Source organism: Pteropus medius, unplaced genomic scaffold (genome assembly GCF_902729225.1).
Source record: "Pteropus medius unplaced genomic scaffold, Ma_sr-lr_union100, whole genome shotgun sequence".
Lineage (NCBI taxonomy): Eukaryota > Metazoa > Chordata > Mammalia > Chiroptera > Pteropodidae > Pteropus > Pteropus medius.
Window position 1 is genome coordinate 5156861 of NW_024350397.1, and position 15478 is coordinate 5172338.

At 34.6% G+C, this 15478-nt stretch overlaps 1 protein-coding gene across 6 annotated transcripts in view; it reads right to left on the reverse strand.

The window, feature by feature from the left end:
• PARD3 (par-3 family cell polarity regulator) overlaps nucleotides 1-15478 on the reverse strand; it is a 616019-nt gene that overhangs the window by 149275 nt on the left and 451266 nt on the right. For 4 of the 6 annotated variants that reach the window (XM_039839772.1, XM_039839770.1, XM_039839774.1 and 1 more), the window contains one exon: nucleotides 13091-13201. The exons of the other annotated variants lie outside the window; for them this stretch is intronic. In XM_039839772.1, the coding sequence (XP_039695706.1) occupies nucleotides 13091-13201 (111 nt within the window). The remainder of the gene's footprint in view (nucleotides 1-13090; nucleotides 13202-15478) is intronic. 6 annotated transcript variants of the gene reach the window in all.

Here is a 15478-nt window from a genome sequence, read left to right on the forward strand (position 1 = left end):
CTAATGCTGTGCGAATGGCATTGAAAAGTAGATTTTAAAAACTTAGGAATATATTGTGGGTTTTATGAATTTAGTGACAATCTGCAGTCAAATTAACAAAAGACACAAATAATTCCCTTTATTATATACTTTTAAACTTGAATGTCTTGTTGGTTATAAAGTGAGAAAAGGGACTTTGTAACACAATCAAAGGGTTGTATTTATAAGTTATACATTTTTATTCTTTATGGAGAAATCTACTACAGGAAAGAAATAATTGGCTGAGGGGAGAAAATATTTTTGGTTAACTAATAAAAATAGCATAGCTTCTTAAGGAAACTTTTAAAAAAGATGGTATCTTGCAGTTGAGCCCTTAATGGTTCCAGATGGTCAGTGCTATAAAAGGACACTCCCTCTATTCTTTTATTGTGACCTCGAGGTCACAAATTATCTCTAAGATGTAAGAGTCATTCCTTTTTCTGAACAGTTAGGTTGTTGTTTAGCATTATCCATTCCATTTATCTTAGGCCAAACCTCAGCAATGACAGAAGTAACTGATTAGCCTAAAACTTAGCAAAAGAAATAAATATATATTGCTTTAAGCATTTCAGAACGTCCTTCCTAGTTATAAACAAGAGAACCATTCTGAAGTTTAAATGATCACAGACAGCCGTATCGACTGATGTTGCAGGGTGATATCACCAGAGACTATTTCCCTAGCCTTGAAATGTTAAAAAAAAAAAAAAGAAAGAAAGAAAGGAAGAAAGAAAAAAAGAAAAAAATTAAAACTTTTTACTGACTTAAAAAAAGTTAACAAAGAATTTATCATTTCAATTTGTTATGTTGAATGTTGAAACATAAATATTCACACTTTTCTATTAAAAAAAAAGTATTTTCCATTATGATAATGAAATTGCCTTGAACCTGCATAGAAAATAATACACAAAACAATGTAATATACTAAATAAAGTAATAAGGTTAATTTCTTTCCTGCTGTCACGAAATTCATGCTAACAGTCTCTCTTCAGCTTGACATCAATTAATGATTTCAATTCCAGACTCTTGTCACAGTGTTCACCACCCTTTTCTCTAATTAAGATGGATGATGCATGATGAAGATAAAACATACAAGATTTCTGTTCTTGTAACATTTCTATTCATTAGGACTTTTGCTTTTACAATAAATGGCTTTTAGCACTAATTGCAGTAGAGTAAGATGAAAATAACTTTTTTTATGACTATGAAGCACAGTCTTTATATATCCAAAAAAGGTATAAGGCATAAGAATCACTACTGGATGACCAACTCCTCAGGACAGAAAATCAGAGGTATACTTAAATCGCTCCATTATATCCAAAATACCGTTACCTCCAAAGCCTATGAAGCTTTAATACATAACATTACCAATGGTGCATTTTTTCAAAAGATTGAAGAAATAAAAGCTGACCTTTAATAATTTTAACTTTAAAAAAATGCTGTTAATGCTTAGAAGATAAAATATACTAATATTACTTTAACAAAAATTATATAAATAAATTTCAGATTGCGACATTTAAGACAGTTTTTAATCATCTTCAAAACAATGTTTAAAATCTTGCAATTGACTCTTTTGGGAAACATTTTACCCCCAACTTATTATTAACTTGCCATCCAGAAACCCAATTCTGGGAACTAAGTTCCTGGATCTTTTCCCAACAGTATTTCCTCTCTCTAAAACTCAGTATTACAAATGTTCATCAAATAAAACCTAAATTAATGGCAGAATGAAATTTAAGCCACAAGACAACTGCAACTATTCATTTAGAGCAGTTTTTAGTCAACTGATTAAATGTTCTATTTGCCCCGCAAAACGCTTCAGCAATCGGCAGACTTCAGGAACACTGTGGCTCAACAACTGCCACCTACCAATGCACAAGCTGCCAATTTGGTGTCTATGCTGAATTCCCAAATGAGGGACAGTATTCCACTAAATTTCTTTTAAAAATATGTACAATATGCCATTTCGGGAACAACAAAATATCACCAGTAAAAACTATCAATAGCAAAAAAAGTCATAAGTTTAAGTGGAATTTTAATATCTTTGTAATACTGAAGTAAAAGTTCACTGGGAAGAAGAACCTTACATATTCTAAGCGGGTCCTAAAGAAAATTTCCCACGTAGGAACAAGTGTTTTGAAGGTACATTTCCAATTCAAGGGAAGAATGCAAGTTGTTGAAATCCATAGTGGGACCGGTTAAAAAAAAGCCCACAGGCCCCAAATGGAGCCACCTTTGCTAAACCCATGACAGCAAACCTGGACTTGATACCTGACACAAATGTAGTGTCAGCCTTCTCTGGGAATGTAATCTGAATTGGCCTGGAAATTTCCGGTCACCAGCAATGAGGACATGTGTCATGTGGGCCCTTTCTATCTCCCCCAAAAGAAGCTGAGACAATCTGCCTGATAATACCCCCAACTTCCCCTAAGGGGAGGGAACCTTGCCTGAAACGATCCTTTCTTCGCTTTTGCTAATGGCTTTCTTGTCCAGCTCAGTTTCCTATAAAAAACTTCTATTTTGCACAGTTCCTCTGATCACCTCTCTGCTTGCTAGATGGGATGCTGCCAGATTCGTGAATCATTCAATAAAGCTGATAAGATCTTCAAATTTCTGTGAACTTGATTTTCGTTCTTTAACATATAATAAGTGTGTGGGGTGGGGTGGGCGGGGAGTTAAATTTCATCCCGTGATGCTAACATGAGATGATACCAGTTTCAAAATATAAAATGGTTAAAAGTTGTAAAAGAGATAAAAGCTTTCATACAGATACTACTAACCACTAATACAACCAAAATCTTTAAAGACTATAAGCAGTTAAAGAGTGCCCATCCCCCATGGACCCCTATGTCGGGGAAGGACAGGTAGCCTGAGTATGAGTTTAAAATTTTTCCATTTTGCTAAATGCATAAGTTCTTGGGGGCTAGACCTAGACTCCAAATGACTGTCTCTATGAAAAATTCATTAACTCTAGTGCTGTAAATCTCTCCCCTTCCCAAAGCTCTAAAATAGTCGCCTATTTTCACAATTGATTACATAGTCTTATAAAAACTTTTTAATGTTAACATGTTAAAATATTTTGTCTTTTTTTAATTAATTTTTTTTTATTATAGTGACATTGGTTAACAAAATCTAGTAAGTTTCAGATGTACAATTCAACAGTAAGGCATATATTGCATTGTGTGTTCACTGTCCATGGTTAGATTTCTTTCTGTCACCACAATTTGACCCCTTTTACCCCATCTACCTCCCCACTCTGATCCTCTATTAACGACTAGTCTACTGTCCATGTGAATGAGTCTCTGTTTGTTTGTCCTATTTGTTTGTTGCTTTTAGGTTTATATCCCACATGTAAGTGATATCATGTAGTTTTCAACTTTTTCTGTCTGACTTATTTCACTTAGCATGATTATCTTGAGGTCCACCTATGTTGTTGTAAATGGCAGTATTTCATCTCTTATGTCTGAGTAATATTCCATTGTATATATGTACCACAGCTTCTTTAGCCAATCACCTATCGTAGGACACTTCAGTTGCTTTCATGTCCTGACCACTGTGAATAATGCTGCTATGAACATCCGTGTGCAAACACCGTTTTGGATATATGTTTTCAAGTATTTCAGGTAACTTCCCAGTAGAGGGATTGCTGGATCATATGGTAGATCAAGTCTTAGTTTTTCTGAGGAACCTCCATACTGTTTTCCATAGTGGCTGTACCAATTGGTGATCCCACCAGCAGTATACGAAGGTTCCTTTTTCTCTGCATCCTCTCCAACATTTGTTATTACTTGTCCTGTTGATTATAGCTATTCTAACAAGTGTGAGATGGTAGCTCATTGTGGTTTTGATTTGCATTTCCCTAATAGTTAGCAATGTTGAGCATACTTTCATGTCTGTTGAACATTTGTATATCTTCTTGGGAGAAGTGTCTGTTCAGGTCCTCTGTCCATTTTTTAATTTGGGTGTTAATTTGGATGTGTGGTGATAGACAACAGTCTAGTTTCATTCTTTTGCAGGTGGCTTTCCAATTGTCCTAGCACCATTTATTGAAGAGGTTTTCCTTTCTCCACTGTATGTTTTTGGCTCTTTTTGTCGAAAATTATTTGCCCATATAAACATGGGTTTATTTCTGGACTCTCAATTCTGTTCCATTGGTCTGTATGTCTGTTTTTCTGCCAATACCATGCTGTTTTCATTATTGTTGCTTTGTAGTATAATTTGAAGTTGGGCAGAGTGATGCCTCCAGCCTCGTTCTTTTTTCTCAGGATGGCTTTGGCGATTCGGGGTCTTTTGTTCTTCCATACAAATCTGATGACTTTTTGTTCTATTTCTTTAAAAAATGCTGATGGGATTTTGATGGCAATTGTATTAAGTTTGTATAATGCTTTAGATAATAAGGTAATTTTAACTATGTTGGTTCTTTCGATCTAAGAACATGAAATATCTTTCCATTTCTCTGTATCTTCTTCGACTTTTTTTTGGATAATTTTTCCCTTCTTTATTGAAATATAATAGACAACTAGTTGCCTGCATTTACATCGTACAATTAGTTTTTTTTTTTCAATTATAGTTGGCATACAACACACCAGCCTCAGCTATACAGTATATTGATCACACAACTCACAAAACGCTCACCCTGCCAAATCTAGCACTTTCTCCCCCCTCACATATTTCAACATTATTAACCATCTTCCCTATGCTATACTGTACATCCCCATGTCTACTCTGCAACCATCCACCTGCACCTCTCAAGCTCTTTGCCTTCTTTCCTCCCAACCCCTCACCTACCTAGTATCTCTCAAAATATTCTCTGTATCTATGAGTTTATTTACACTTTTGTTGTTGTTGATATTGTTCTTTAGATTCCACATGTACATGAAACCATGAGATATTTGTCTTTCTCTATCTGACCCATTCCATTCAACGCGACACCCTCTAGGTCCATCAAGGCCATATCTTTTTCCATCCCTTTCCTTTTAGTCTGTGTGTGTCTTTTAATCTGAAGTGAGTCTCTTGTAGGCAGCATATGTAGGGGTCTTGTTTTCTTATCCATTCAGCCACTCTATCTTTTGGTTGGAGCACTCAATTCTTTTCCATTTGAGGTGCTTATTGATAGGGATGTAGTTGTTACCATTCTTTATTATTGTTTTTGATACATGTTTTTTCTTCTTAAAGAAGTTCCCTCCAACATTTCCTGTAATACTGCCTTGGTGATGATAAATTCTTTTAGCTTATTTTTGTCTGGGAAGCTCTTTATCTGTCCTTCAACTCTAAATGATAGCTTTGCAGGGTAAAGTATTCTTGGTTATAGATCCTGGGTTTTAATCACATTGAATATTTTGTGTGAAGCCTTTCTGTCCTGCATTGTTTCTTTTGAGAAATCAGCTACCAGTCTTATGGGTGCTTCCTTGTAGATAACGATCTGCTTTTCTCTTGCTGCTTTTAAGAGTCTCTTTATTTAACCTTTGGCATTTTAATTATGATGTGTCTTGGTGTGGGCCTCTTTGGGTTCCTGGTTTGGGGGACTCTCTGAGCATCCCGGGGTTTTATGTGCATTTCCTTCACCCGGTTAGGGAAGTTTTCCATCATTATTTCTTCAAATAGCTGTTCAACATCTTGTTTTCCCTCGGGTACCCCTATGACCTGAATATTTTTACCTTTAATAATGTCCCATAGGCTCCTTAAATTATTATTATAGTGTTTGTTGGCTTTTTTCTTGCCATTCTGATTGAATGTCCTTGGCTTTCCCATTCTCTATATAGGTCATTTGATTCTCTTCTTTATTCACTTTGTTTATTCCATTTAATATTCTTCTCATGTCAGATAATGTGTTCTTCATTTCTGACTGGTTCTCTATTATAATTTCCACTTATGTTTTTTATCTCTTTGTTGAAGTTCTCACTGAATTCATCTACCCTTCCCATAAGTTCATTGAGCATCTTTATAACCAGTGTTTTGAATTCTACATCTATTAGATTGCTTGACTCTATTATTTTTGGATCTCTGTTCTGTTCTCTCATGGTTTCTGCTTCTTCGTCTTCCCATACTGGCTGCCTTTCTGTGTCTGTTCCTATGTACTAAACAAAGCTTCTAAGTCTCCCAGTCTTATTAGTATGGCTTTGTGAAGTAGGTGTCCAGTGGCACAGTCCTGAGAGGGGTTCAGCTGCAGGCCAAATTTAGCCCAAGCCTGTGCCCCTCCGGGGCCACCTGTTAAGATTCAGCAAGCAGTTCACAGACGTTGTGCTTATAGTTGCCTCAAAAGGCCACACCAGAAACCGAGGCTAGTTGCCTCAAGTGTGAGTCTAGGCACTGCTTAGCAAGGAGCACCTGACTCACTGAGGATATATGTGGATGTGGCTTGGGTGGGGCCCGGGTTGGGGGAGGCAGGGTTTCAGGGGATCCTCTGGGCGGAGCGACCTGTTATCCAGTTTAATGACGTCTCTGCTATAGCTGCACTGAGTGCACGCACTGGGAGGTGGGAGGGCCAAACAGATGAAATATGGATATCACTGGCACTTCTGCTGGCACTCGCCACGGCTCTCACTCCAACAACTCAGTGCCACCCTGTAAGTCCCTACGCAGGCGAACCATCACAGGTGCTCAGAGCAAGCAGGTCCGTCCCCGCAGAAGTCGGCTCACAGATGAGGCCCCTTTAAGAGGCATCTGCAGCCGCCACTGCTGCCACCTCCGTTCCACTCAGCCGTTAGGGACCAGACAGCTTTGCTCCCTCGTCCTGTCCTACTTTCTGCCATTGCCAGGTGATTTCTTGGATTTCTCCCTAGTTGTATGGCTTGGTCATCTAGCTCCCAGGCGATTTCTCCTTGCTTTTACTCCTTGTTTCTGTCACAACTTTGATTTGGTTGCCAGAGGTTGCCTCTATCATCTCTTCAATTTCTTAAAAGAATTTCTTATAAGAACAGGGTCTTATAGTTTTCATCAAATAGGTCCTTCATAGGTTTGGTTAGATTTATTCCTAGGTATTTTATTCTTTTTGTTGCAATTACAAAAGGGATTATTTTTTCTACTTCTTTTTCTGACATTTCATTATTAGAGTATAGGAACACTGGATTTTTGAATGTTGATTTTGTATCCAGAGACTTTATTATATTTGCTTATTGTTTCTAGTTGTGTTCTTATGGAGTCTTTAGGGTTTTCTATATAGAGAATCATGTCATCCACAAATAATGACAGTTTGACCTCTTCATTTCCTAGTTGGATCCTTTTTATATCTTTCTCTTGCCTGACTGCACTCACTAGGACCTCCAATGTTCCACTGAATAACAGTGGCGATAGTGGACGGCCTTGTCTTGTTCCTGATATTATTGGAAAGGCTTTTAAGTTTTTCACATTAAGTATAACGTCGGCTGAGGGTTTGTCATATATGGCCTTTATTAAGATATTTTCTTCTTAACAAAGGTAACAGATCCCTGAGAAAGGGAACATTATAGTAATAAAAAATTTATACTATATTGTGTATATATTGTGAAACATCAAAAACTCTTTTACACTAACAAAATAATAATATATATACATATACGTATGTATATACATATACATGTGTGTGTGTGTATATTCTCCCAAGGCTGAAATTTGTAAAAAGCAAGTTAATAGATTCTTAATAATTTTTGTTCACCTACAGGATAAACTATACACACATACACACATACACTTTAAAAAGCCTGATGGAACTAATGCCATTTAGAATCAACTTTTCTGAAAGATTCGAGAGATCAGAGAAAATATAAAAAACTACTGTATGATAGAAAAAAATATATTTTCTATAAAAAGTCAAGCTTTGTTTGAATGATAATGTATGACCTAAGTGCAAATGTTACCTGCATTATCTGAATTCTGATGTCAAAACAAACTTGAATGCTAAGTTTGAAGCCAAATGAGTAAAAGTTCTTTTTTTTTTTCATTTTGGATACACAGGGAATGCAACTTTTATTGCTATATAGACTGTTCCTTCTGTAATTTCACTAACTTTTTATTCACACACTTCAAACAAACTTTACAACTACATTATATGTAGTTGTATATAACAAAAAAGGCTATTTCTGCAAAAAACAAACTAACGAACATGTCGTCTGCCAAAAAAGGATCTTACCAACTAAGACACACCACGAAAAAATTTTTATCAAAATTTAAATAAATTACTCAAAGCAGGTAATGGGAACAAATGGTAAAACTGAAAAGAGAAATATCAGTGAATGCAAATTGAACGTGGAAATGTCACAAAAGTTCATGAAATGATACACCAAACCTGGGAGTGTACCACTTACAGACACAGTTCAATGGCCTAGCATTGAAAACACAAGGCTTTGAATGGTGATTACCACTTTGAATAATGGAATGTTTCAAGCCGCACATTTCGTTAGCAGATTTATAAATCCCTTCATATACTGGGAGGATTTCATAAGAAATTCATTAATGTTTTCTTTACTACAAGCATTCAGTTCCCCTGGAAATATTTCCAAGCACGATTTACTAGGAAGATATAGATAATAATATAATAGGTATCTCTTGCTGAGTAACTATGAAATGCAAGCCAGTTAACATTATAAATCTCATTTAGTAGAATGAGTAACATATGAGGTAAATATTAGATAAGAATTGGAGAATTTGGCCAGATATTATAGCTAATATTTCATCTTTCAGACCTTCTTTCCTTCTTTCTCTTCTTCCTTCCATCCATCCATCTGTTCATACAGACATGGCCTTGTTCCAGAAAACATTTAACATCATTCTCTAAGAATGTATAAAAATGTAAAATAAATCAAAATGAAAATTGATGTTAACTTTTTTAAAGTATCTATGTGTGGAAATATATATTGTATAGGAAAAAATTAGAATAGCATAGAACAGAACGTTAACAGTGGTATTATTACAGGGAAACTTTTGTTTTTTTTCTTTTTTAATTTTGTTTTTTCAAAGTTTTGTAGATTTAGAGTTAGAATAAATTTAGAATTAGACCTTAAAATGTATATGTTTTAAAAAAGTGAAAAATATGTGAGAAAGAGAAAATTGAAAAAGAAAGATGGAACAGGAGTAAGATTCATAAGTACACAAAACAGAAGTCATAAAGCAGAGGCAGGTCACAACACTGGCTCTACACTTGCTCATGGTTCCATGAAACAATCAATTGATTTCTACAGCCAGTTAGATGGCTGAGGGGGATGGACGCGGTTGAACCAGGAGCCAAAGGTTGGTTCTCTATCTTGGTGACTCATAATGTACTTTAATATAACTAGGGTTTGGGGAATTAATGGAGTAAGGAAACATGAATAAATTGGTTTAACCAAGTACTTCTTAAACATATTTGCAGATAGAATCCTCTTCTGCTGCTGGACATTTTCTGGAAAACTCTGCAACACACTGTTAATACAGCAGCCATTAAAACAAGGATGGCTATCACTGGAGCAATAACACAAAAGAAAGCCAAAATGTTACTTTTGACACTTGGTTAACAGAGAAATCCATCATTGTGCTTCATAATGGAAGTTAAATGGACCTGAAAATACACAGCTCATTTAATTGAACATATTCTATTTAGGGTTTGGAGTCCAATCCTTTTGTGCAGTGGAAATGAGCCACCAGGGGCTCTGTCCCTAGGTATGCTTGAAAGAGGAAGCAGTAAGAGGCAGCAAGCACTCCAAGTCCAAATAGCGATTGCTTTGCTTAGTTTCCCTGTCTAGCCCAAAATGTAGCCAACGGCAATCTCTGAAAGGCTAGGGTATCTAGGTTCAGAGCTCAGAGCTGGAAATCAAAATAACAAACCACAGGACCAGCTAACTTCACCCTTCGCATCATTCTCAGACACCCCACTTCTCAAGAGGCCTTAGACACACGGACTCAAGTCTGTGGCAGGGCAGGAATAGTGGAGCCAGAGGACAGATCCACACAGTGATCTTCCTCATCCATTTCTCCTATGTAGACTGCACTATTCGTGACCCGTCTCCCAGTGATGGCAGAGAATGAAAGGACAGAGGAGGAAGTTAGCAAGAATGAAGTCAAATTCAATCTCAGGCCCATGCTCAGAAGAACCTAAATTACTTTCACGATCTAAATCGATCTTAACATGGTAAGAAATACATTTTAAATTATGTTCGTTGTCCTTTTAATTTTTCAATATTTGTATCTTGAGCAATATTCAGACTTCATGGATGTGTACAAATAATATTTTGGTATGTGGACATGTCATAACTAATAACTAAGGAATGTCAAATTTTCTGTCTTTATATGGAATCAGCTAAAATAATTCTTGGAACTCATAGCTACAGAGGTAAATAATGTTACAAGAGATGCTTTGCTACTAATCAGCAGTGAAGACAAGACTGTGATGAGAATATAAGCAGTGGTTTATTTATTTTTATCTATGTCTCCAATCAAATTCTTCCCAAAGAAGCTAGTTTCCGATCTCAAAAGGAGCTTTGCCAATGCCAACGGACAGAAGAGAAAGGACGTGAAAAAGAGGGCTTGCTCTATCAAAATGAGAAACACTAAACATGCTCCACTTATGTAATTCATGCATTCACTCGCTCTATTATAAGACCCATGAGTTTAAATGAAACATACTTATAAAAATTGTTATTGAATACAAAGCCAAAGAAAGTATAATAGTTTTCTTAAATTATGAAGCTAATTGATTTTTTTAATGGACTACTCACTTGTTCCTTGACCCTAAAAGATTTTTATTCTAGGCCTCCTGTATGTTGTAAATTCATTATGACCTACCTAGTTCCCAGAAGGATTGCATCATTAGAGGTACAGAAATGGAGATTAAAAGCAAAACTGAGAAGTGAACTGTGCCTTAGGCAAATTAATAATACAAGTGAAACCATTATGCAAAAATCATTGTCTGGCTGGAAATATTTGACTATGCATTATAAAAGTATTCTGAAAAATATTGATAGAATTCTGCATTGAAACACAGCAGTCATCTTAAACTATAAAGAAGGAATATTTAGAATATGAAAAATGGTACAGGATTAATGATGCTATTCCCTTGGCTGGCATCACGATAGGAGAGAAGTATGTTTCTTATCACTCAGATTGTTCTCTAACTATACCACATATTTGCCTGTGGATAAATCTGAGTTCATACATTCACCTGGTATATACTCTTCCTTTAGAGGCGAGAAAGTCTTTTAGGATAGAAGTTTAAACTACTGAGTGATTAAATGCCATATTATACAACTAAGGAACACTGGTGCATCTGGCTTAAAGATAGTGAGTTTACTAATAAATTTTGAGATCTTAAATTGGTGAGAATTAGAGAGAAATCAAGAAAGGTGGAATGATTTTTACAAAATAAAAACTGGGGAAGAACCAGAACAAACTCTGACTTGCATCATAAATTAGAAGACCGTATTTTTCCCACTTATTTATTTTATACTTTGAAAAGCTACAGACAGAATCAGAGTAACTACTGTAGCAAAAAAAAGAAAAAAAAGAAAAAAGAAAAAGAAAAAGAAAAAGAAACTTTACAAGTATTAGAAAGATAAATGGAAAAATATCCAAACATTAATTGCTTTTAAAGTAAAATGTTCTACGATACTCTTTAGTTCTCCCATTCATTGTTTAGTATAAGACTGAAAGCTCTGATTCTAGAATTGCAGTAGAAATACTGGACTTTGTCTTAAAAGTGCTAGGCTATAATACTAGCTATGGATAATATTTTGCTTTATAACCTTGATTAAGGCACCAGAAACTCCCTTACACCTCAGATCATTTGAAATAAAGCATGATATTTCTTCTGTGGCAGCTCTGCAAATGAAATGTGATGACACAGAGGCACTCACGGGAAGCCTGTAAACTCCAATAACAAAAGTGTGCGATTCTTTCTCTTCCTCTAAGAATTATAATAAGAAAAATTCTAATTGCTTATAAAAATGGTTTTCAAGTGTCTGTTTAAAGTAACTTCACTCATTTTCATTTCATTGGTTGTTGGGTTCTGATCGTAGAATGATTCAACAATAAATAACGTAGGGGTTCAGAACAAGTCTGCCCAGAATGTGCATGCGGATTATTTTGAGATGAAAACAAGTGAAGACCAAAAGACTCAGGAAGAGCTTTTACCTACCCCTTAACTGTCTAAAATGTTTAGATAGAGGGCTTGGTCCAGAAAGAGAACTATCACCAAAGATAACTGTGAAGAATATGAGCCAGGTGTGGAAAACTGGGGGAACTTACTATAAGGCCTACTTGTTCAAATCTTCTCTGTGTCCCCTTGTATCTGCATGGTACGACAGATATTTCTTTACCAAACATTTGTTTTCACATCTTTCTGCAAGTCATCTGTCTCCTCTTTGAAGTCTTAGCTGCCTTTCTCCTTAGCTCAGGACAACACCACGTAAGCCTTGATTGCCTGACTGCCCAGGAATCTCCTATTCTTACGGAGCCCCTGTCTGTATGGAATGATTTTCTCCTGTTAATCTGTCATGTGTCAATATAATTCTTATATCAACTAGAAGAAACTACAAAGGTAGCAGAGAAGTTTTTCCTCTCCAATAATAATCTTTCTGTAAGAGATGGAATAAAATTTAAGTAAAAAATGTCATAATATGTAGATAATGAAAAAGGAAAACAAAGAAATACATGTCAGCTTTGAAAGGAAAACAGAATAGTAAAAGACTAACAGCCTCCTCAATATTTATTCTAAGTTGAAATATTTTAAATGAGATATAAAAATTCAAATAGTTTTTTCCAAATGAATATTTCTTAAAAATTATTATAATATACTACATACTCATATAAGAATAAGACAAAATTTTAAATATTTCTTTGTGATTTTAAAAGAGATCATAAATTCAGTATTAATATATGCATCAATGCCCTATCTCCTATGTAAAATATCTAAAACCAGTAAAATTCACTTTAATGCCTCAAATAAATGTAAGGTTTTTCTTTTAATCTTTCTTTACATTGTATTCTTCCCACAACCATTAGTATTTGGATTGACATAGGAAAAAAACGAAAATCAATTGAATACAAATTTTTAAATTAAAAAAAAAAGAGTAGAAAGCAGAAAAAGAGCTTCTGTCTAATGAGGTTTAATCAAATAACTGGAGTCTACCTCTCCTGCTCCTGCTTCATTCGTATTCTCTCCTCTTCTGATGTAAGGGAGTCCTGTATTTTTATTTTACCCGTTTTCTCAATCTTGTCATCTTTTCGATGTTTGCCAAACCTGTTGACAACAAAAAATTCTAACTTGTCAATATATACAAAACGAGTTCTTCTTTTGTAATAAATTCATATGCACCCAATGAAATATGTGCCTCCTGAAAATTAGGGCCAAAATGTCTCCTGCAGTTTACTAGTTTTGTTCACTATTAACATATTTAACTGGATTATTTTATTCCCTTTTGGAAAATGACTTATTTTTCTTATGCTAAACAAAAAATAAATAACAATAACAAAACCTACAGTTCATCCTTATTAAACAAATAATTAATAAATGTACAGGACCGAGTGCCAAATACTTCAGATGCTGGATGATAAAAATCTGCATTGTAGCTTCTCTTAGGTTTCTTTTAGGACTAAAGAATGATAATCCACCATTATCTGTTTAATAACCTCTCCATAAACAACTATTTTTCTTTATTTTCACAATTAAGTTTACTGAAAACATTCATCATAGTTTAAGAACTGACAAGGCCATATTTGCAATATTTAAAGTACAAAGGATGATAATATACAGTGCTACAATACTTTTAGCTTAAAAAATTGAAAGCTTTAAAGCATTCTCATCAAATTATTTTCCTAAATCTAATGAAAAGCAATTGCCAAAGGTAGCCTCTTTGACTCGAAAATCTATATCTGGTAACAAACACACACAAGGAACACATCATGATTCAAAAATAGTCCACATAAACTTCCACAGATGGGCAGTGAACTTGAAGCTCTTTAAGAAAACATTAACGGTATCCACTCTGGCATTCAAAATATCTCAGAAACCTCAGACTTGGTATCAATTCTTGTTCCTGCTCTGTTATTTTCTCCATAAAACACCATATTCTCTGGAATGCATGTGATACATAACCTCGAATAATTTTCATCCATAGAGATTTATTCACCAGATGTTTCAAAAGAGAAATCTTTTATAGACAGTTACTCAACTAAAGCATTCATAAATATGCAAAGAATATTGAGTGTTTCTATCTGAGGACAAACTAGTAATCTGGCCTTTGGTGACAGTCATGTGAAAAAAAAAGAGTAAAAGAGTAGGTCCAAGGTTGAAATACAGAGAAAAACATATATCACTTTATGGTTTTGTTGGTAGCTATGTCATTATTTTATTAATACAAATCTGATGTCAAATACCGGTCTGTATGCGAAGTGTATGTGGGAATATCTGTATGTAAACTAAAGTAGCACTATGTTTGCAAAGAGGTATATAAATAAGGAAAGGGAAGCATTCTTAAAGTGCTAAAATAGAAAAGTTGAAATACCACAGCCACCATCATTCCTTTAAAAATTATCTCTATTACAAGATAGCATTCAAAAATGGCTATAAAATTAACTTCTATAGGGTAAACTTATCCTTAAATTTACTTAGAAATTGGAAGATCATTGCAATTGCAAAAAAGAAAAAAAGGAAAAAGAAAACAAATAATCCCCCAAAACATAAGTCCAGAATCTGACCACTTCTCACAAGGGATAAAATATGTACTATGAAAATAGTGCAAATATAAAGCATTAAAACTAAAAAGTTTCTCTTTTCTTAATTTTTATCAATATATCAAAAATACTTAAAAATTAAGCATAATGACTGACTGTATAGAATGAATAAATGAAAGAACAAATATAAAAAACAGATCAATATCAGTAGAAGCCAACATCTAAAACATAATGTTCTTTGATTCGACAAAAATTTATTGAGCATCTACCAGGAGTTCAGGGGAAAGGGCAAGGCTGGACAGATTAATTTGAGTGTCATCAGCATTTAGACAGTAAGCATAAATTTCTATCTTAAAATGATGAAGCATCTGGAAATATAAAATGTATTAAATTTTAACTTCAAGTTCAAATCTTAATACGTGATATTTATAATTAGATAAAGGCAAAACATTTTAACTATTTAGTTTTTTAGTTCACGAATGTTCTTCAAATGACATAACACTGCCATATCGACTTATTTTGTTCTGTTTTTAGAGACATCGTGCTGGTCCACATTCTAGACTGCAGACATTCGCCCCTACATCATATTTGAGAAACATTGTGCAGTGACATGACATATATTATCTATTTGTACTAAAGGTACAGTTTAATCTTGTAGGAAAATCATGTAAATCTGCCCTTTGAGTTAATAGTACAAGAAAAAATTGAATGATTTTCCACATTTTAAAAGTAGATATTTTTAGCCCCAAACGAACATTGAACTTAATTAGCTATGTTAAAATCATTTTAAAATGGTCTTTTTTAAAGCTTCTAAAGAAAGCTTTAGTTTTATATATCAGTCTAT